At 33.5% G+C, this 24,924-nt stretch overlaps 1 protein-coding gene across 2 annotated transcripts in view; it reads right to left on the bottom strand.

Annotated features, from left to right (window-relative positions):
- Positions 1-24,381, bottom strand: part of LOC133192650 (TLC domain-containing protein 5-like) — a 33,726-nt gene extending 9,345 nt beyond the window's left edge. Inside the window, exons 1-3 of one of the 2 annotated variants that reach the window (XM_061328649.1) lie at positions 24,299-24,381; positions 17,623-17,820; positions 7,080-7,175 (exon numbers count right to left, since the gene is read on the bottom strand). In XM_061328649.1, coding sequence (XP_061184633.1) covers positions 7,080-7,175; positions 17,623-17,818 — 292 coding nt within the window. In that variant the 5' untranslated portion in view covers positions 17,819-17,820; positions 24,299-24,381. The remainder of the gene's footprint in view (positions 1-7,079; positions 7,176-17,622; positions 17,821-24,298) is intronic. The other variant, XM_061328650.1, reaches the window with a different exon arrangement.
- Between the last annotated feature and the right edge of the window lie 543 nt (positions 24,382-24,924).

The raw sequence follows: 24,924 nt of genomic DNA, 5'->3' as shown, positions 1-24,924 counted from the left end.
AATAAAATGTAATTTTTGGTCAACTTTGAAGTGACCTTGAGAACACGCCCTTTGCCCAAGGGCAATTCCCCGTGCAAATTTTAATCTACAACTTATTCTCATCATTTTGTGTAATATTGATGATAATCTGCCCAGTGGTTCTTGAGAAGATTTTTTTTAAGCAACCAGTACTTTTGTTTCTATTTTCCTAATTATCTCCCCTTGTTTATGGGTCACAACCCTAGTTTTAGTATATACAGAAGCCCTTGGGCCAAGGATACCCTGTATCAAATTTGACAATAATTGGCCAAGGGGTTCTTGAGCGCTGGGTTTTTCAGAGAAGGTACCAAATCACTGTTTTCTAGATGTGAGAGGTGTTCACAATTTGCTTAAACGTTTACAGTGAAAATTTAATTACTCATTATATTTTTTAATGAATGAAACTAAGGTGCAGCCTAATAAAACATCAATACTAATAATTACAGTGTTTTTTTTTATTACATTAAAAAAAATAGTTTGCAACTATCTGTCATCTTTGTAAGACATGACACTCTGCAAATTGATTGTTGAAAAAAAAATCATAATTAATTATATAAAATCAAATTGATTTTAATACCTTTATATCAAACTCATTTTAAAAATAAAAGGCTGGTTCCAGTCACTATGTATTTTGAAAGACATAAATTACAATTAAGAGATTTAAACAACAGAGATCTTTATTTCTTTCTGCCCAGTACCCAGGAGATATAGATAAGTCCTGCTTGATCAGAGATGCCCTAACAGCTCCCCACACTGAACTCATTAATTAACCTTTAACTGGATACCCCCAAGGGACAAATGGATTAATACTATCTGCTGTGTAATGTAAAAACTGTTTTTAATACTTTGTGATTTTTTTTAGTTCTAATGAGTAGTTTAAGCTGTAGTTCACATTTCTGTACAGATGTTCTAGATTCTATGTCCCAAACCTTAGACATGAACCCGAAATGACTAAGTCAATAAAAATGAAAAAAAAAACACCTGTAAAATGCAGAAATATTATAAAATAATGTTGAAAATACCAGGTGCACATCTTCATATGGTAAACAATAAGTGTACAAATTTTCATACAAATCTATGCATTAATCTCTGGGAAGAGATCCGGACAGAAGCACATAATAAAAATGAAAAAAAAAACACCTGTAAAATGCAAAAAAAATTATCCAATCATGATTAAAATACCAGGTGCACACCTTCATATGGCGAATAATAAGTGTACAAATTTTCAGACAAATCCTTCAGCAGTTTCCAAGAAATGATCCGGACAAAATCTTGTCTACAGACAGACGGACATGCTGATTCCAATATACCCCCCCCCAAACTTCGTTTGCGGGGGATATAAAAAATTTATGCACACCGCACAAATGGCCAAAGCATTAGCTCTTTGAGCCTTTGGCTCAGAAGAGCTAAAAATTGAATGTTGAAGTCGTAACGTTTTCATCTATTTCGACTGATTTGGAAATAAATAATCAAAGCTCTCCAGATTGAGATTCTTAGGGCAATTGTTCAGATTGTGAAGTATTAATTGTTGTATAAACTCTATGTCGTTACCAAGCATGTCCTGTATTTCTTTTATGATATTAATTCAGTTATCTGTCAAATTATACTTTTAAACAAACATTGCAAAATTAAGGGACAGTTTCTGTTTATGGTGACAATGCAAAAAGACATTTAACATCTGGTCTGAAAAATTCTAACAGTATCATTGTTATCTTAGAGATGTTCCATGGTTTTCTTAATTTTCTTTTGCCTTTTGAAATTGATATGAAATATATAGAGTTTACGGATCAAGCATAATTTACTAACGGCCCTTTTTATTTTTCTTTTGTGTATGAATATATATAGATTTTAATTGAAAAAAAGCATTCAAACTGAATAACTTGATTGTAATGCGCTAGATTTTGGGATTAAGACTAATTCAAAGAAAATATATAATAATTTTTGAAGATTGGTATAATTAAAAATGAACTAATCGTTGGATTTACAAAACGAATTTAAAATGCAAACTTGTGTGTGTATTGTTGATTACGGCAGGTCCCTGGTTTTCTACTGATCTCCTCGGCCACATGCAATGGTTCGGTCACATTACATGTATAATTATACAAAACAATTCCTGCATGCTTCCTTGGTCCTGGAGTAAAGATAAAAATTTACAAGATACACTAAGGTTAATGTTGATTTCGTATTTTTCCTCGTCAGCGTGACGGTGTTTTAATCCTTTCCACGATACATCAACGCTGTTTTATCATTGATATGATCGCAGGGCTATATCATCGTATAATGATGGCGTGGTATCTACTGTAGTTTTTTCTTAAAATGAAGTACATAAACACAATCCTTACAGTTAAGGTATGGAGATATCATTGTAAATAAAATACCGACGCGCTTTCTTTTCTAAAAAAATTTTAATTGGAATAAAAATTAAAATCTAGAAATATTTTCTAATGGTTCCATATATGGAAAGCTTTTGACACTTAGTAAATTATTAAGAACATAAGAGTACCCATTTTGATTCAAAGAATACAGAGAGGCCACAGGGTGCCAAAGTAGGAATTTTTAACAGAATATCCTTTATTCCCATTTAATTTCGTCAGAGTTAAGATACTTTACACTTCAAGAAAACATAGAACACAAGCTCTACAATGCAAGATTTTTGTCCCCCGCTTTCACTGAAAGTGAGGTGTTGGATATTAATTTCGGTCTGTCTGTCCGTCCGTCTGTATTTTTGTCTATCTGTCTGTAACACTTTCGTTTCCGCGCTATATCTCGAGAAGCCTTTGAGTTTTCGCAATGAAGTTTTACATAACAACTTCCTGTGGTCTAAAGAAGACCCTATTGATTTTGAGGTCAAAAGGTCAAAGGTCAAGGTCGTAAATTCATACATTCTGTCTGTGTATAACACTTTCGTTTCCGGACAATATCTCAAGAAGCTTTTGAACTTTTGCAATGAAATTTTATTTCATAACTCCCTATTGCCCTCCTCGCCCCTCTCAAAGTGTCTTGCCCCATTTGTTTGTTTGTTTTTTATTTTTGTCAATTTTCTTTTTCAAAAATCAATTGGAAATTTGTTGGCATTGTTTTTTAAACAAGAGGCCCAACGGCCAAACGGTCACCTGAGTCCAACAATTCAGAGGATCTATATACTGATAAATGAAGCTTTGTTATCCAAAGTATGACTAGGATCAACAAAACAAGAGGCCCAAGGGGCCTTAACGGTCACCTGAATATAAAACAACAATTTATTGAGGATCCATGAAATATAAATTGAAAGCTTATAAAAAAAACAACAGGTTATACAATATAAAATAACTTTTTATCCAATCAAATGACGTGTTACGATCATAATTAAATTATATTTATATGACTTATCATGGTTTTGTTGTTTTGGAGAAGATTTTTAAATGATCTTTCCTATAAATTTCTAACTAAAAATCTTTGATCATCTGTTGTGCCCCCTCCCTACCCCAGATGGTCAAGATATAAACATTTGAATTATCATTACCCAAAGATGCTTGCATATAAATAAGAAAAATCATGGTTTTGTTATTCTTGAGAAGACTATTGTTCAAAATTTTTCATATGTATTCATGTGTTAATCTTTGATCATTCATTGTGGCCCCACTCTATCCACAGAGTCATGATTTGAACAAACTTGAATCTATACTATCTGAGAATGCTTCAATGTAAATGTAAAATATCATGATTTTGCTGTTTTTGAGAAAAGAATTCTTTCAAGATTTTCCTACGTTTTCCAATGTAAAACTTTCATTGTCCATTCTGGCCCTACCCTTCCCCAGGGGATCATGATTTTAAAAAATTAACTTGAATCTACACTACCTGAAGATGTTTTCACATAAGTTTCATCTTTCTTGGCCCATTGGTTCTGGAGAAGAAGATTTTTAAAGATTTTTCCTATGTATTCCTATGTAAAACTTAGATCGTCCATAGTGACCCCACCCTACCCCCGAATTCATGATTTGAACAAATCTGAATCTACACTATCTGAGGATTTTTTCATATAAGTTTCATCTTTCTTGGCGCAGTCGTTCTTGAGAAGAAGATTTTTAAAAGACGCCATTAATTCTTCACTAATTCTTAATTATCTCCCCTTGGAAAAAGGCTTGGTCCTTCATTTGAACAAACTTGAATCACCGTTACCTAAGGATACTTTGTAGCAAGTTTGGTTGGAATTCGCCTGGTGGTTCTTGAGAAGAAGTTCAAAATGTGAAAAGTTTACACACGACGCACATTGGCACACCTGCACAACTACAGATGAAAACAGATAGCAATAGGTCTTCTGGGTGACTCAGGTGACCTAATAACTGGTCTAGTATCTGTCCCCCAGATTTATTACTTGATAATTAATTTTCAAAGGTGAATGGCAAAGGGGAATGACTTCGCTTAGTAGAATACAAATTAATAGAGCCCTGCCCCGGGCCAGAACACTTGACTAAATGGTCAAGACGTTCAAAATTCTTACTTATCAAAACTTTTACTCTGTTTGCCTCCAATATGCCCAGGAGCAGAGAAAATTTTCAAAAAAATAATGCATTTTCACAAAAGATTTAAACAACCCTACCCTGACACTAGAACCCATGACCAAGGGTCATGAAATTTACAAATTTGGAAGAGGTACCCTCATTATCATAACTATGCAATAGTTCCCTCAAAGAAACACCAGAAACCCTGGGACCAAAAGTTTTTTTTAAAAAATTGTAAAAGCACCACCCTTACTCATCAAAACTATATGATTGATTCTTTGCTTTTTTACCAGGAGTAGAAAAAATATTTTGAAAAAAAATATGCACCAGAACCCCTGATGCTGGGGCCATAATTTCACAATTTTGGAAGAGGCATTCCTGCTTATCCTAACCATGCACTTGACTTCCTTTGTTTAAATAATACCCGGGAGCAGAGATGAAGATTTTCAAAGAATTAATGCATTTTCACTATTTAATCAATACAGTCCTGCCCTAAAACCAGAACCCCTGATCCAGGGGCCTTGAAATTCACTATTTCTGAAGAGGCACTCTTGCTCATCATAACTATGTACTTAATAGTTAATTTAATATTTATGAGCAGAGAAGATTTTCAAAGAAAATTTATAATAATGCATTTTCACTATATAATCAATAGAAGCCCACCCTAACACCAGAACCCCTGACCTTTGGGCCATGAAATTCACAATTTTGGAAGAAACACTCTAGCTCATTATAACTATGTACTTAGTTTATTTAATACCCAGGGGCAGAGAAGAAGATTTTCAAAGAATTAATGTATTTCCACTATATAATCAAAAAAGCCACACCCTAGCACCAGAACCCCTGACCCAGGGGCCATGAAATTCACAATTTTGGAAGAGGCACTCTTCCTCATCATAACTACATACTTTGTTTTTAAAATAATGCACTTTCACTGTATGATCTACATAGCCCCACCCTAGCACCAGACCCCTGACCCTGGGGTCAAGAATTTCACAATTTTGGTAGAGGGCTCAATGCTTATTACAATTATGTCAACGGTTTGACTGCTTGATGTCCCGAAGTAAAGAAGATTTTTAAAGACTGCATTAATTCTGGTGGTTGTAGCCCCACTTCCAGGTCTCAAGGGGGCAGGGACCATGAAATTCATAATTTTTGTTCCCTTTCAACCATAAATACTACATGTATATACCAAAACTGGTTGAAATTGGTTAAGCAGTTTCAGAGAAAAAGCTGAAAATGTTCAAATGTTAACACATGACGAATGACAGACAAAAATGGATAGCAATACATGTAGGTCACCTGAGTGACTCAGTGACCTAAATATGCATGAAATAATGAAATACATCATTATGTTTGAACCTTAGCATCTTGAGCACTGATATCCTGAAATTGAAATGTCAAAGTAATTTTGATAGTCCCAAGCACTTATTTTATTTGTCTTGATATCTCAATCCATGAATACCTCAAAACATTTTTCTTGTCGAATCAAGTTAACAAGGTTTGACTTTTTTAAAAAAGGATCCAAAGAACTGTTTAGACGGGTTATATTATCAAAATATCCGTAAATTCCATTCTATTCTATTGTTCTGTCTTTTTTTAAATCAGGGGAGGTAACTCACATTTGTGATGAGAATTATTTTTACTGGGTGAGATTGGTTGCACCACAAGAACTTGTGGGAGAAATGGTAACCAAATTTGTTGTTGTGCATTGTAAGTTTGTCCTATGACAAACTTAGTCCAAATTGGGCATCAGCACTGATATTATGGGATATCACATATTTGGTTTCCTTGTTTGTTTAATGTCACTTCCTGAATTCTTCAATTCACTCATACTTAGATACCACAACTGGCTGGTGGGGGGCTGCAAATTTAGACCTTGTCTTGGCACTTATGCCTTTGGGCAGTGATCTGTTTTATGCCAGCACTTACTGTGACACAGGACCTTGGTTTACATGAACTCATTCAAAGGACCAGTCTCCATATCCTGCAGTGGGATTCGAATCTGTGATCTAAAGATCAACTCCTTACATTGCAACTCTAGAGCAAAAGCTCTATGATTATGCCATGTGGGTGACCACACATTAGGTTAAAAAAATGCTTCACTGTTAATATTATCAAAATAAGCATAATTCTTTTTCACATTTTCAACAGTTTGACAGCTTGATGTCTTAAAGTAGAGAAGTCTTTTGAAAATTTATAAAAATAAGAATCTATTGTTTTTTCCAGGCCCTCAGCCCAAAGTGAATTAATAAAAAATCAGGATATTTCATATCTGTTCCCCTTTTCAGACTAAATGAAATTCACAATATGTGTTCCCCTTTTCCATTAAAACTAAAATTGGTTCAACCTCTTCAAAGAAGCTGAAAATGTTCATTGTGACAAGTGTTTTTAGTTTGATACAATTGAAGCTGTCACACAACGATTGAGAAAAACGGATAGCAATAGGTTACCTCACCCAGGTGACCTTAAACATATTGTCAATTAAAACTAAGAAAAATAAATTACATAAAGGTCTTAACTTTCATCCCTAATAGGTTTAATCTGAATGCAGATGCATATAATTGCACTCTGTCTTACCTTCTGTTTGAAAAAAAAGACACCATGAAAGATCAAACAAAAAATATCCAAGACAGATCATTATGGTCATCGACTGAAGTGGAGTGCTAGGGCCACCTGTAAATGAAAAAAAAAATATATAAAACAATTTAATTCAGAGAATTTGTGTCCCCCTGCTTAAGGAAAAAAGAAGAGCTTGCGCAGATTTGGGGGGGGGGGGTTTAGGTCCCCTGGATTTGCACAATTATTACATGTATCCTGAAGCAAATAAAACATGCCAATATGGATATATAGATTTGATTGCTATTTCTTTAATATGTGTACAGAAGAATCTTTTGATATAAAATAGTTTGTACACACCAGACTCCACAACTTTTTTATTTCATATGTTATATACTTTCATTTAGTAAATTGAAAAAAACATTTTAAAAACAAAAACAAAAAAAAAAACAAGAGGCCCAAGGGCCTTAACTGTCACCTGAGTATAACACAACACTGTAAAAGGTCCATAGAAGTATAAAACAAAATTAACTGATAGAGGAAGCAATGTTGCCCAAGAATTTCAAAAATCTGGTAAAAATACCCTTGCTAATTGTAACATGCTAGACATGTCATCTTGGGATCATACTTGGTTTTCAGGGATGATAATGAATGTAAAATATACAAATACCATGGACACTTGCCTATTGTGTAAGGTATTCAATATTTACAGATATGTTTTTGTCACTAGCCTAGTGCTACAATTCAGTACACACAGACTCAGGTATACAACATGTCAATTTGCCACTTGTCACTTATTACAGTAAGTCACCTGGCTCTCTGTGATTCTTTATTCACTTTGATAATGTATAAAACAACTTTATCCAGTCTCTTTTCAAACATGACTCCACCAGTGACAACAACATATCTACTGTCTACCAGATCACAACAATGTAAACATACTGTGTAAAGAACTTAAGCTAAATATATAAACAATTTTTATGTTAATTTTTTATACTGCTTTCCAGACAAGAATCTGACTTTGAGCACGCTTTAATTGGCAGTCTGCTCATTTAAACCAAACATTCATTTTTATTTTGTTTCTATAAATATAACATTTCATTCTTTCATTAAAAACAACAAACTTTGAATGCCGATGGACAAAAATGGATAGTAATAGGTCACCTGATGACTCAGGTGACCTAAAAAAATTACGGGATTGTCCGGGATTTGAACCAAGGACCTCTCACCCGCTAAGCAAGATTCATACCCCTAGACCTATGAGGCGCTTGCTTATAAACCAAATTAAGGTCAAGATCTAGTAAATGACTTTAGACTAACATTTTGGTGCTAGATCCATTATGACGTCATAATCCATTTCATCTTTCTTTTTCCCGTACTTTACAGCTCTAACAGAATTATGAGGAAAATAAAGTATTTCATGGAATTCAATTTGAAATCATATGAAAAGTAATCCCGATACCTATATTAAATTTTATATTATTTCAAAGAAGAGGCCAAGAACATACAAATTACCATTTTCTGAGAGACTGTAGGCAATATGGATACATTTCCTTTGTCTGATAATCAAAAAACTCCCATATTCATGACTGGTTTTCTTAATTTCTTATTGAAAATGACCGTTTAAAATATGATTTTTCATCTTGTTTACCTACAAATTATGTCCCGAAACACCCTATTTGACAAAGCTTAAGTTATAAAACATCATTAAAGGAATTTATTGCTCAAATTTGAGAAATCTGTAGGCATCTTTCATTTACTAGATCTTGACCTTAAATGCAAACATTATGTCACATAATTATACATGTGTATATTCACCGATGACATTGTCAAAATTTTATACATGGTGTCTAATTTAGTATTTACTAAATAGTTCTAATAGATGTAATTAGAACATAAAGTCTGCAGACAAACTGTATTATATGTATAACTCTCCACATGCTGCTGTGCTAAAAATAGTGCCACAAGACATTATATATACAGTGCAGGGAACTAATTTTGTTACATAAACCAGCATCAGCATAAGCATTAGTAGCATCAGGATCGAGCTAGCATCAGCATCAGCATTTAAAAAACAGCATTACCAGGATCAGCATTAGCAAGCAAAGGATAAAACCAGCACTGACCTACATAAAATCAGCATTATCCTACTAGCAACAGAAAATCAATGAGTTTTAATTCAGTAAAAAATTAAAAAAGAAAGAAAGAATATTGGTTAAAGTATTCACATTACTGATACATAGTGAGATATTATGATCAAATAATTGTAAAAGGCACTTTTATTGCTTTAAACGGCAATGCTGAAATTCATTATCTACTTCCGGTAGCATGATGTTACTTCCGGTAGCATTGACCTAATTATAAAACAGCATCAGGATAAGGATTACTAGCATTAAATCAGCAAGCAAAGGAAGCATTCAAATCAGCAAGCAAAGGAAGCATTCAAATCAGCATCGATTCTGTAACAAAATTAGTTTCCTGCACTGTACAATAGAAAAAAACGGGCAGGACACTTTGAGAGGGGTGAGGAGGCAATAGGGAGTTATGGTATAAAATTTCATCCCATAAGCTCAAAAGCTTTTTAAGATATTGCCCAGAAACGAAAGTGTTACATACAGACAGAATGTATGAAGTAACAACCTTGACCTTTGACCTTTTGACCTTAAAATCAATAGGAATCTTCCTTAGGCCACAGGGAGTTGTTATGTAAAATTTCATTGCAAAAGCTCAAAGGATTCTCGAGATTTTGCGTGGAAACGAAAGTGTTAAAACAGACAGAAATTATAAATTTATGACCTTGACCTTTGACCTTTTGATCTCAAAATCAATAAGGTTCTTCTTAAGGCCATGCTATGTATAATTTCATTGCAAAAGCTCAGTGGCCTTTGAGATATCGTTCAGAAAAAAGTGTTACAGACAGACAGAAATACAGCTAGACAGACAGACAGACAGACAGACCAAAATTAATATGCCTAGCAGGGGACAAAAACATATCTGATTTATCTGTTTTATCTGTTATTATTTGTAATGCAAGTGAAGGAATTATAAATAGTAATAGTGACAACTTTGAACTTGCTGAAATGATCTTCAGTTATTGGGCTGGGTTTTGCCTACAGATTTCATATTGCATATTGCAATAAACTGCAATATTCGTAACTGTTTTGCAATATTTACTGCAATACTCTCTGTGAAAATTAAAATGGTATTTTCTTATTAATTTCCATTGAAATTTAATCTACATTACCTGTAGAATTAAATCCTACTTCCTCTTAAATACAACTCAAATAATGAGCCTTACAAACAAAGACTACGTTGTTACCAGCTTACATACATACCTACAAAAGTAAGAGAGCAGAAACTGAAAATTTCTTATTTTTTTCTACATTCAAGAGGGATAACTGTCAAAAACCATTATACCACAACCAAATTCAAATTTGACCTCTATTTTCTGGTAAAATAAATACACATGCAATTTCAACCTTATATATATACATCACTACAAAAGTTAGAGAGCAGAAACTTAAAATTTCTTATTTTTTTCTAAGTTCAAAAGGGATAACTCTGTCAAAAATCATCGAACCATGACCAAATTCGAACTTGACCTGTATTTTTTGTAAAATACTTGATATGCGATTTCAACCTTGACGGCTTGGCCAGATCACGTACCCATTTCCAATTATATGATGTTATATAGATGTAAATCTTTATAGTTACATCTAATCTAAATGTATTTTGTTGCAATTGCAAAGATCAGAATGAGAGCTTTCCATTGGTATATAATATCATATATATAGTATCTGCATTTTTGAAGAAAACAACAGAATAAAATCAAAAAATGTTGAACTTGATTTTTTACATTTTAAAAAATGATAAATGTTTGATTGAGTATCATATATCCCCCCTTTGTGACTTGTTTCTTAAAGATTTTAACCATAGGTTTCAAAAAATAGTATCAATGTGTTTTATTTTCATAAATAATTTTTAATTAAAAAAATTAAATTGCCTACCTGAGACTTCTTGACATGTTTCATTAGATACTTATATTGTGCATTTATTGACAGCAAATTTTAAACTCTAAAGCATCTTATTTGCAAATAAAAGGATTTCTACTTTTCTTTGAAAAAAAATACAAAAAATACATACAAAATCAGGGGGGTGCAATTAACATTGCCTGACGCCTAGGGCTACCATTTTTGGGGGTCGGACTAGAAGTTTTCTGCATGCAAGTAGCCCCATGGGCTACCAAAAATTAAAAATACTTATGAAAATCACTACCAGTATTTTCACTCATTTTTTGGTATTAAATTCCCAACCAATGAAAAATTAACAGGCAGCATGCTCCTATTGTTTGTGAATCTCCATAACCTTATCCATTTTGCAGCACTTCCTGACTTATTTACTTCAAAAAACGATCGTTTTTTTTCTAATCCAAATTTCTTCCATTCATGTGTTTATGGTAAATAAAGGCAAATATTTCATTTAATTATTTACAATCACTCATTCAACTGAAAAATAAGTATTATGTGCTTTACATAATATATAATTCCAGTGTATTTAATAATTTAAGATGAAAAAAAAAAGATTATACTTCATTTTAGATGAGCTAGTGCAATGCAAAGAAAAAGGAAAAATAATTTATTTAAATTCATTTTTATTTTCTATCATAATTATTAATTTATACATGATTCAATTTTACTAGTGAAAATTAAACATTGAATTTAAAAAGAATGACCTCAAAACCCTGACTTTTTCAACAATAAACTATTTTTTTTTAATATTAGTTGTTACTTTTTCCCCCTACATTTGGGCTAGTAACTTTTTACTTGGGGTAAGTAACTTTATTGCTGCCACTAGCCCGTGGGCTAGTACTTGATTATTTTAATTGCACACCCCTGAAAATAATTAAGACCTAACATCAATCTTTCCATGCTGAAACCCATTTCAAATGAGATGTCTTAGAGATCCATTAAATAAAACTTTGGTGTAGCATTCCTCCTTAAGGTCAAGATCTAGTAAATGAAAAGAGCCTACAGATTTCTCAAACTTGAGAAATAAATTCCTTTTATGATGCTTTATAACTATAGCTCGGTCAAATAAGGTGTATCGGGGCATAATTTGTAGGAAAACAAGACAAAAAATCATTTTGTAAACCGTCATTTTCAATGAAAAATTAAGAAAGCCAGTCATGAATATGGGAGTTTTTTCCATATCAGACAAAGGAAATGTATCCAGATTGCCTACAGTCTCTCAGAAAAAGGTAATTTGTATGTTCTTAGCCTCTTCTTAAAAATAATGTAAAATTGAATATAGGTATCGGGATTACTTTTCACATGATTTCAAATTGAATGCAATGAAAATACTTTGTTTTCTTCATATTTCTATTTGAGCTGTAAAGTATGGGAAAAGGAAGGTTTAAATTGTTTATGACGTCATAATGGATCTAGCACCAAAAACACAGTCTAAAGTCATTTACTAGATCTTGAACTTAATTAATGTACAGTCAAACCTTGTTATCTCGAACTCCATGTGACCGTGAAAAAAACTATCCAAGGATATATCGGAGATATCCTGGGTACATGTACAATACTGAAAGAATAGTGGTCAGGATTTCTAAATCACTTTGACATACATGTATCCATGGTATTTGAGATATCAGTGTTTGAGATACCAAAGTTCAACTGTAGTTTAATTCTCTTGTATGGTTTAAAATTGTAAATCATTTCATCTTGTGGTATTTAAAAGAATTTGTAAATCTGTGTAATGTCATAGTTAACATTCCCATATAAATTAGGCCCTGCCTTCTTTTTGTAGCCTTTACTGTGCTGCATAAATAGTGGCAGTTTATGTTGGAAAAAATGACTTTCCTGATAATCAACACGTTGAGTTTTAAATGTAGGCTGTAGCAACTTTTGTTTGACCAAGTTACCGTCAAGGCTGATGCTGAAAAAAATATCATACCATGTCAGGATCGCAACATCGACAGAAGTCTCTGATGAGACTGTAGTTCTACTGGTTTGAACTTATAACGAAGGAAGAGAAAAGTAGCACTTGCAACAGCAATAAATAGAATAATGATCCTTGGTTTAGTCTCTTTCTGTGGCAAAATTTATTGCAATCACAATAAAATTGTAGGAGGAAGAGCCTTTTAAAAGAATTTTTTAGAAATTTCAATATTTTTGTTCTCTATCAGCAGATTTCCTCACCAATATATTCCTATGTAAAATTAAGATAATATATTATAGCCTCATAATACCTTAGCCCCATTCTACCCTCAGGTGTCATGATTTGAACAAACTTAAATCTGAGGATGCTTCCCATTTTCAAATATATTTTTATGTTATACTTTGTTGCCCATTTGTTGACCTTGTATTCTACACAACCTGAGGATGCTTCCATATGAATATGATTATTCATATTCATGGGTTTCCTATTCTTGAGAAGAAGGTTTTTGAAGATTTTTTCTTATTTATTCCTATGTAAAACTTTGATCACCCAGAGTACCTCAACCTACTCCCAGGTGTCATTATTTGAATAAACTTGAATCTACACCACATATGGATGCTTCCATTTAAATATGACTGATCATGGCTTTGCTGTTATATATATACAGGTGACTCTCGATCTCTCGAAGTTCAAGGGACCGCAAGAAAAGTTCGAGAGATCGAGGGGTTCAAGAGATAGAAAGTGAATAAAATCCGGAATTTTCAGTTCCGATCATCATTGTTCTACTATTATAAAAACCGGAAGTATATGTTGATTATATCATTGCACGTTTTCATTCGTATTTTACAGGTATGCACTTGATTTCAACAACAACGATCGTATTTTCAATAAATAAAACGATGTCTTTAAGTTTCAATATTTATTTGTTTTCATTTCATGATTACATAAAACCTGAATAGCAATGGTCGGTGTGGCTACCCCCCGGGCTTGATCGGGTACTTTACCAGATTTCTCGTATTAAATCGGTATTTAATTCTTGAGATAGGATTTCTTGTGCAATGTTTGTCATACTGGGATTATGTACATTCTAATAAAACTTCATAATCCATGGGAAATTATTGACATGCCTCTTAAATTATTTTCTAAAAATTTTCGTCGCGCTGTAAAGTCAAAAATAAGTTGAGAAGCAATTTGTTTGTAATTTACCAATTATAACTAATTAATTATTTATATCAACACTCGGATGCTCACAGGTATAGTGTCGTCTATGTAAACACCCAATTAACACCTCCATGCCAGCCCCAGTCGTTCACTGTTATCCAGGTAAGTCCAAGCTGCATTAATTTACGCCTGATTGGCGTGTACACACGCACAATCAAAACTTCGAGAGATAGAGAGTAAAAAACAATGAAATGTGTGTAACGGGACCCAGGTCTTGGTTCAAGAGATAGAGAACTTCGAGAGATTGGAAGTTCGAGAGATCGGAAGTAAATTTGCTTAGTTATATAGAGGAAGAAAACGGGACCGGAGGTTCACTTCGAGAGATCAAGAACTTCGAGAGTCATCTGTATATGTAAAACTTTGATCACTCATAGTAGCACCACCCTACCTCCAGGGGTCATGATTTTACAAAATTTGAATCTACACTATGTCAGGAAGCTTTCACATGATATTTTATCTTTTCTGGCTCTGTGGTTCTTGAGAAGATTTTTTAATGATGCCACCCTAGTTTTACTTTTTCTTAATTATCTCCCCTTTGAAGAGGGTGTGGCCCTTCATTTGAACAAAATTGAACCCCCTTTACCCATGGATACTCTGTGACAAGTTTGGTTGAAATTGGCCATATGGTTCTGGAGAAGAAGATGAAATTGACAACAACAAGGATGACAAGGACAGAAAACGGACAAATTTTGATCAGAAAAGCTCACTTGAGCCTTCTGCTCAGGTAGACTAAAAAATACAATTTCTTTTGATTATGTATTTTAGAGAGTCTTTCAGGATGTAATAATATTATCTTTTTTTTTATGATCGATTATAATTTTTCATAATCGATCATCAGAAACATACATCTAATACAATACATTCAGGAATATTATCCATTTCTGGTTTAAAATTTATTTCTTCTCAGTAAAAGAAAATGGTGTCTGCATCTGAAACTAACCAACTAGCACAAAGCATAGGTGATTAAGAACCGAAAGATGCATATATAGGGCCTAAAAAATTATATTTGTTTTCTATAACCCAACCAACCCATTCAACTTACCCCCGGATGGATTTTTTTCCTGCCAAATCTGTGTTTGCTCTTTGGTTTGATCAATCAGCTGATTCTTTTTATTCAAAAAATATTAATTGTATCTTTTATATGAGATATAAACTATGCAACTTAGTCAACATTTACCTTAAATATAAAGATTAATCAATTCCCCCCACAACTATTTGAAGTTTGTTTTCTGCCGCTAGGCAGCCATGTTGGGTGTCCACTGTAAATATAACACCTGGACAATTCAATCCCGGTAAGTTTGACCCCATTATTCATAAGCAAAAAAAAAAAAATTCCCACCTACAGACCCTTGATTTTTTGGGAATGTTACGGGAAACAAACAAACATAATTTTTTTTTAGGCCTAGAAAGCGTAAAAGAAGCAAAACAACAAAGAAAATACAACAAAGAAAATAATATATTATATATTTTATATATTCATGGCCCATGGGCCACATCGCTCACCTGAGCACATTTGCTAGGCAAAAGCACAAATCAGTTCAGTATTGAAAAGATTACCGAGGGGGGGGGGGGGGGGCTTGAATTTTAAACTGCCTGATGATGCTTCCATGTCAATATAACAAATGGCTTTGTTGTACTTGAGAAGATTTCAAAAAAAAAATCTCATTATCACAGGGTTTTAAACTAACCTATAATCCTTGATAGCCATGTGGGCTACTGAACCTTGCAATTCTGGGGCCCACATCAAAATTTATTCGCCCACAGATTATCACACCTTCTACTGAATAAAAAAACAACCCCATTTTTCTTTCCTATTTTTTTTATCATGTGCTTCATGTTTCTTTTCTATCATTCTATCATTTTCTATCATTGTAACATTACGCACGACTTATCTAAATTTGAAGTGGAACTCTTCTGTTTATGAAGATTGATATGATCATTCAATATCATAAATAGAGCACATTGCATGTTTTCATTCACAAAAAACAACAGTACTTTTTGGTTTCTTGGGCTCAATAACCCGTCGATGCCACATTGTGCCCGACACAATCACTTAGACGCTTTATGTATAAGAACCTCTTACGGGTAATTATAAAGCACTTTACTGATTACGAAATTTTTCAAGAGAAAAATACAAAACATTCAGACAAAATTGAAAAACAAATATTTATTATCGTAAATTTTCTTATGCTATGTGGGCAACTTGAACGTAATTTTAAGTCGCCCACATGGAACATTAGTCACAAATTGCGAGTGGGCGACTGTTAATTTCAAACCCTGACATATATTCCTTTGTAAAAATTTGATCCCCATTGTGGCTCCTCCCTATCCCAGGGGTCGTGATTTGAGCAAACTTGAATCTACACTACCTGAGGATGCTTCTATATATATATGATCAATCAGGGCTTTGCTGTTCCTGAGAAGAAGATTTTTAAAATTTTCCTATATATTTGTATGTAAAACTTTGATCCTCCATTGTGGCCCCGCCCTACCCCCTGGGGTCATGATTTGAACAAACTTGAATCTACACTACCTGAGGATGCTTCCAAATAAATATGACTAGACATAGCTTTTCTGTTCTTGAGAAGAAGATTTTTAAAGACTTTTCCTTTATATTTCAATGTAAAACTTTGATCCTCCATTGTAGCCCCGCCCTACCCCCTGGGGTCATGATTTGAACAAACTTTAATCTTCACTACCTGAGGATGCTTCCATATAAATATGACTCATCATGGCTTTGCTGTTCTTGAGAAGAAGTTTTTAAATGTTTCCTGTATATTTCTATGTAAAACTTTGATCCTCCATTGTGGCCCCGCCCTACCCCCAAGGGTCATGATTTGAACAAACTTGAATCTACACTACCTGAGGATGCTTCCACATGAGTTTCATCTTTCCTGGCCCTGTGGTTCTTGAGCAGAAGATTTTTAAAAGATGCTATTAATTTTTCACTAATTCTTTATTATCTCCCCTTGAAAGAGGGCATGACCCTTCATTTGAACAAACTTGAATCCCCTTCACCCAAGGATACTTTGTGGCAAGTTTGGTTGAAATTGGCCCAGTAGTTCTGGAAAAGAAGATGAAATTGTGAAAAGTTAACAATGAAACTGCCGACACCGGCGACAACGACAGACAACGGACAAATTTTGATCAGAAAAGCTCACTTGAGCCTTCGGCTCAGGTGAGTTAAAAATTGTAATAGTCTGTTTTTTGTATACAAAACTATGAAATCTGATTATAATTGGTAAAATCGCATTGGAAGCAGTAACCGATTCCAACCAATGATCGATTATGAAAATTAACCGTTGTCCCATCACTAGTGTCATGTCATGTGATTAGCTTCTAACCAATCAGTTATCTACAAATTTGCCTGAAGCAGGATAAAGAAGGATATATACTATACCTGCTTCTGTAAATGGCCAAGGTCCTTGTACAAATGCACACCATATGCACAGAAAACACACAACAACGGCATGTACAGCTGTAACTGTACGACAATGCCATTCATTGCTTTTATGTGGTTTCCAGTGGCACAATCCAAAATACAGGGTACACCAAAGTAGAGAAAATCCACTGACAATGGACATAGAGTTCTCCATCTCTGAAATTTAGATGCTTGTTTTATCAGTTCATTATCAAATGTGTGGACTGTATATATAAAAGTGGGAGTTTAGACCCACTGTTTACATATAGTTGATACCTGAAGATATAATTCAAAACAAATCTTATGTTATCATTTATCACAATCAAGATTCACTCTGAATGCAAATAAATAATATATATATACAGTCATGAACATGTGCAATGTTGAATATCAATCAGGGTTTGACATTAACTTTTACAAGTACTAGACCAGTCGGGCTACTTCCCATAATTTTTACTAGCCCTGATCATAAACTCACTAGCCCTGAACAAACTTGCAAATTTACTTCTTTTAATCCAGAATTTTAATGAGGTAACTTTTGAAACCTTATTAATGAAAGAAAAAGTGAGCACGCTCACATACCCCATGCTCCCCATAAACTCGACAATGCAACACGTAATGAATGGCACAGTGCATTTTAAATACACAGTATAATTCAAAAAGGGGCATTACTTGCAAAAAATCATCACATCAAAACTTCTTGCATATAAGGACATTCAAATCTTTGTATGTTACAAATTTAATTGGGCTGAAGTTTCTAGATAAATAATGGATTAAAAATTTCTTGGTAATATACAAATCTATACATTATGTCTGAAATACCTTCAAAGTTTCAGGAAATTGTTATTTAAATTCCTCAGTGATTTCGATTTGTTAATGAGTGTAAGTCCATGTCCAACACATGACAATTTACACATTTAAATAATTGATGGAAACAAAATTATGATGTATAGTCATATGAATTTGTTTATATACTGTACTTATGAAATTATTTAAGGCAAAGCACCAATTTGAGGGGGGGGGGGGGGGGGGGGAGAGAACTATCCAAGATTTTGTGTGTGTGTGTCAAATCATTAATATTTTGATCTAAAAATCAATAGGGGTCTTTTAAGGTCATAAGATATTTCACATAAAATTTCATTACAAAAGCTGATTCCAGTGGATTTCCTTATTACCTAGCTGGAAAGTTTCTTCAATAATAGACAAAACTATTAAGGCAAAAATAATGGAATCAGAATTTCCTGGTAATATTCACATCTATACACTGTGTACTAAATATCTGCAAAGTTTAACCAAATTCTGTGCAGTGGTTTAAGAGGAGTTGCACTAAAAAAACTGTTCATTTCTATATTCAAGATATGGCAAAAAATCTAAGTTGAAAAGTGCAGAAATTCCCACAAAAAATAAAGGAATTGGAACTTCCTGGTAATATGCACATCTACACATTGTGTGCTAAATATCTGCAAAGTTTAACCAAATTCTGTGCAGCGGTTTAAGAGGAGTTGCACTAAAAAAAACTGTTCATCTCTATATTCAAGATATGGCAAAAAATCTAAGTTGAAAAGTGCCGAAATTCCCACAAAAAATAAAGGAATCAGAATTTCTTGGCAATATGCACATCTACACATTGTGTGCTAAATATCTGCAAAGTTTGACGAAATTCTGTGCAGCAGTTTATGAGAAGTTGCGATGACAAACTGTTCATCTCTATATTCAAGATATGGCAAAAAATCTAAGTTGAAAAGTGCCGAAATTCCCAGAAAAAATAAAGGAATCAGAATTTCTTGGCAATATGCACATCTATACATTGTGTGCTAAATATCTGCAAAGTTTGATGAAATTCTGTGCAGCCGTTTATGAGGAGTTGTGCTGACAAAAAACATGACTGACGGACTGACTGATTGACACACTGACTGACTGACTGACGGATGGGTCAAAAACTACCTCACGCAACTTGTTGCGTGGGGTATAATAAAGACATCATATTTTGCTTGTCAATATTTTTGACAGACTATTCGATAGGTCAATTGAGTTGGGTTCATCGGGACATTCGAGTATTACAAGCCTTAAGAAACATTCAACAAACTTTTATAAAATAATTATTGTAAATAGTAATAGATTAATTCAAAACTATACCATACGTAACTATTTATACCATATTGATACTTAACAAAAGCAGTTTCGACCTCGACTTCTCTATTACAACCTTGCCTAAAAATAGTGATTGTGTCATGTGAGGATTTTTTTTTTCTTCACCACAGCGATGACTTCGGTTAAATGAGAAAATTTCTTTAAAAGTTTTTAGATTATTTATTTGAAAGACTGAAATGGGAATTTATCCGTTATTTTATCAACACGACCAATCGGTCTAGTTCACGTACATTTTACACAACTGGACCTCTCATTTACTAGACTAGGCCAGTCGGGTTTGACACTAAGGATGTGCCTTAGTGTCAAACCCTGTCAATTCACATAGGAAAAAAAGAAATGCAAATTAATTGAATTTCATTTAATTGTTTTATATTACATGTATGATAGTTTTCAAAATTTATTTTATGCCCCTGTAATCGAAGATTTGGGGGCATATAGTTCTTGCCTTGTCGGTCAATCTTTGGTCTTTAACCTTGCTCATAACTTTTATGTTTTTTCAGCTAAACAAACACAGTCTTTGATCGGCGAATATGCCATGAAGCATGGCAGTTGAGAGGCAATCAGCTGATGATCAATTTTCATGTACTCATGTAATTTTGGGAATTCCCTAAATATTATTATAGGTAGGTAGGTCGGTATTTTCATTCATATGTCGACTCTCAACTCGACATATCCCAGTGATTTTGAAATAAAAATACAAGATACCACAGAGTCTGCCACATCTGTTTCATACTTGGATGTTTTACTGACTATAGATGATAAAAGCCAATTAGAATGACCCTAATAGTTTTAAAGGTTTGCGAAAACTTTGAAGTGGATTTCCAACGATATTTTTTTTTCAAACAAATTGTAAAATATGAATCATTTTAATCAAATTTTATGAAAAAGATTATAATAACAAATAAACACCTGATAATTCCAAGCTAAGAAAGTATCTTTAAAGTCATTTAGTTAAAATGTTGTCTGAAAGTAGAAACCAGTCATCCCAAATTCAGACTTTATGTCAGGATTCAAGTGACCCAATTTTGTATGACTAAATAGTTATTTCTTTCTATGTTGTATTGTATCATGCAGAGCCTTTTTGCTTATTACCATAGGTTTTAGTAATACATGTAAGTGTAACGCTAAAGCCATTTCCACACAACTTACGCAGAAGTATCAATACATAAACAGAGATATTCTGAATCACATGGCCAAAGTGTACGAAATTACCTGTACCGTTCTTTACCCTATATACGGGTACTACTAAAATAGAGCAGGGTTTGACACTAATTAAGGCACGTCCGACTGACCCAGTCTAGTAGATAAGTGGTCCTGTCATGTAAAATGTACATGAACTAGACCAATTGGTCATGTTAATAAAACTACTGTTAAAACCCATTTCAGTCTTTCAAATAAATATTCTAAAAACTTTTAAAGAATTTTTCTTAGTTTTTCCGATTGTAAACACAGCTATTGCTCTGTAAAGAAAAAAAATCCCTGTATGACACAATCGCTATTTTTAGCCACGGCTGTAATAGACAAACCGCGATAGAAACTAGCGTCGTTCAGTATCAATATGGTATAAATAGTTCCTGAAAAAATACGAGGGGCATTTCAAAAGTTCTGGCAACTGGTATATAAAATTTTAACTATGTTACGGATTAAAATGACTCTGATACCACTGTAAAGCTTAGGCAAATATGCATTAGTAGTGACGTCATTTTACATTCAAAATGACGTATAGGTCTGCTAAAATGACGTCATAATTAGGTATACTCTGTATACTGGGCGTAAAAATGACTGATAAGGAGAACAACTTTTTTGTTGAGGAAAGAGCGTATTGCAAAATTTGCTCATTGCTTGGCTTTACGGCAACAGAAAAAAAAGCCGATGTAGATGTAGTATATAGAGAGCATGCTCTTTCATATGGAGCAATAGCAAGATGGGTAGTTCAATTTAAAGAGGGTAGAAAATCAATTGAAGATGACCCCTGTTCGGGGCGTCCAGTTTGTGCATATGGCGAAAAAGAAATTGTCGCTGTTCAAAATACGATAGCTGATGATGCTAGATATACAGCTGAGGAAATAGCAGACTTAACTAACATTAATTCGTCAGCAGTTTTTCATATTTTAAAGGAAAACTTAAAGCTTAGGAAAGTCTGTGCTAGATGGGTGCCACATCTTCTCTCGGAAGAGCAAAAGCGCATTCGGGTAGAAATGGCTTCACAGTTACTAACAATTTATGAAGATTGTGACCAAAGGCGAATAAATGAGATTGTAACTGTTGATGAAACATGGATATATTTTTTTGAAACGGAAACTAAGCTCAATAATAAAGTTTGGATCGGTGAAAATGATACAAGGCATCAAATTGCACACAGAAACCGGTCTGTCCAGAGAGTAATGTACACCTTATTTTTTTATTCTAAAGGTCCTGTTGCTCAAGTTCCGGTTCCAGAACACAGCAGTGTTACTGGTCAATTTTATGCAGAGAATGTCTTGTCTCAGGTTGTAGAGCACTATAAAACGACCCGACCAACAACCAGAACTAGAGGAATAAAGCTCCTCCATGACAACGCACCTGCCCATAGATCAGAGGTAGTAACCAAATATTTAAAGGAAAATGGTATTGCCGTTTTACCACATCCACCTTACAGTCCTGACCTAGCTCCATGCGATTTTTGGTTGAATGCCGTTATCTAAGAAGCCCTCCGAGGATGGCGATTTGAAAGTCGTCATGCAGTCGGAAGTGCCGTATTCCAGTTTATGAAGTGTATACCGAAAGAGGACTATAGGGCAGCATTTTCTACGTGGATTTCAAGACTGAAAAAGTGTGTCCAGGTCAACGGAGACTATTTTGAGGGATTGATATAATTTAATTTATGATAATGACGCTAATTAATTTACCGCACACCAGTTGTCAGAACTTTTGAAATGCCCCTCATATATTCTGCAATTAATTTATTAATATTTTGGACACAAAAAATTATTAAAGTTCGTTGAATGATCTTTAAAGCTTACAATACTCGCATGTCTTGATGAACCCGACTCAACTGGCTAGTTTAAAACAATTTCAAAATTACCTCGTTAAAATTAGCGATTTAAAAAAAAATTGCAGGTTTGGTCAGGGCTAGTGATTTTACAGTCAGGGCTAGTAAAAATTATTGGAAGTAGCCTGACTGGTCTAGTACTCGTAAAAGTTAATGTCAAACCCTTTAGAGTACTTTAGAGTATGCTGATAAAATAATAGAATTTAATGCAATAATTTGGGTTCTTTATTCATATTTAACTTTAATAAATATTTTTATAAAATAATATTATGGTAATTTTTTTTCAAATATTTGGCATTTAGCTAATTTTGTCCAGTAAACAAATGTATTGAAAAACAAATATGGTATCCCGATCCCGATTTTCATTTAGCTTGCAGTACTGAGCGACACATCAAGGACTATGTTTCCTTTAAATTCAGTGTTTTTTTTTTAAAAAGAAAATATACTTTTTTCCTATATTTCTGTGTTTAATTGTATTTTTTGTTCTGTTTTTTTTCTTTCGGGTTCAAGTTCAAACGATAAACTGTAACCTGGAACAATAACTTGAAATAATAGATAGTTTTCATATGACACATTTTCTCTCCGAGTTATTTCCCTTGGCCGCCATCTTGGTGGTCATCCTGGTAATTTTTCCTCTTTGTCTTACCAAATTTAAGAGGGTGTAGAAGAGATATTTGGGGGGAAATCTTTATAGAATTGAATTGAATTGAATTACAGAATAAAAATTATGAGATAAAGGGGGCTTTAACAAATGTATATTTTTCAGAAAAATAATGCTTCCCACCCCGCAATGGCCAGTATAAAAAGTTAAAGTTGGTTGAATAATGAAGGAATATGAGCATGTTGACCCCCAATATGGTGGCCAACGGGAAATAACTCTTGCTAATTTAGGCCTACTGAAAACTATCTATTCAATAAATAATGGTAACAGAGAGAAATGCTTTAAGATATATATATTCATTTTATTAAACTAAAGTAAAAAAAAACATACAGAAAGCTGTTTAAGTGCATTAAATTCTATTATTTTACCATTTTACTCTAAAGTACTCTAGCGTACTCTGTTTAGTAGGACCGCCCTTTATACACTAATACAGTCTGTTATTTGTTGGTTACCTAGCTCGAGAAGCATTTAACAAAATAAATACATTACCGGGGTTAAATTCAGTGAAAAAACATTGTACATTAAAAAATGTGTATATTTGTTTGCAAAAATGAGTGCACAAAGCGTACTGAGGGGTTTGGGGTGCCCTTCCTTGTTGACCGAATCTTTTACAAAATGTAATTTCGTCTCGACTATCTCCACAGGGAGAAAGTTCTATTCTCCCTATTCCTTCATATTAACTTTTATGTAGATTTTTCCTTTTGTTATTACTTTTCTTTATAGAATTCTTTCTATGTGCAAGTTTTATCTGTTAATTATAAAGATAAACACTTCCACAAAACCATTAACCATGCAATATTCTGAATGTTTACCTTGCCGCTGCCATCAACAAAGTTCCGGAAGTTTTGTAATTACTGGACTCGATACCATGAATAATGAAAATTCCGGATTTTTTCGTATTACTGCTTTTAGTATTTTTACGCTTTACTATTGAAATATATAGAAAAATGACCTTTTTAAGCCAATTTTGTGGAAAGAGTTTCTTTAAGAAAGGTTGGATAACTTTTTAAAGACGAATTAGTCAGGGATTTCAAAATATCAAGATGAGGTAAAATTAAAACTACTGAGATAAAAACAAAAATCAATTTGTCTTCTCGCTAGTTTTTTTTTTTTTTTTTGCTAAATAATTTCAAAGTTTGCTTTTATATTGCCAAACTGTTGCGTTTATGGCGTTATTTATGATTACACCGTCACGTGTTGAACGTAATAATTATCACATTTACATACGAGTATAAATACTCGTATCTTTACATTTGGAATATGCAAGATTTAAAAGGTGACATAGTTGCAAAATGTAATTTTATTCATCATTTCACTTATTGCGGAAACATGTTAGGATGACCAGCAGCTTATTTACACTAATATTGTGAAATTCATATTCTGCCCACAAAGTCAGAATGAACGGTATATTTCAAAAACATTTCTCGTGTATTAGAAA

The sequence above is a fragment of the Saccostrea echinata genome, unplaced genomic scaffold (genome assembly GCF_033153115.1).
Source record: "Saccostrea echinata isolate AGI-Se365-2 ecotype Australia unplaced genomic scaffold, CSIRO_AGI_Sech_v1 ptg000025l, whole genome shotgun sequence".
Classification (NCBI taxonomy): domain Eukaryota; kingdom Metazoa; phylum Mollusca; class Bivalvia; order Ostreida; family Ostreidae; genus Saccostrea; species Saccostrea echinata.
This window is presented reverse-complemented; position numbering and strand designations above follow the sequence as displayed.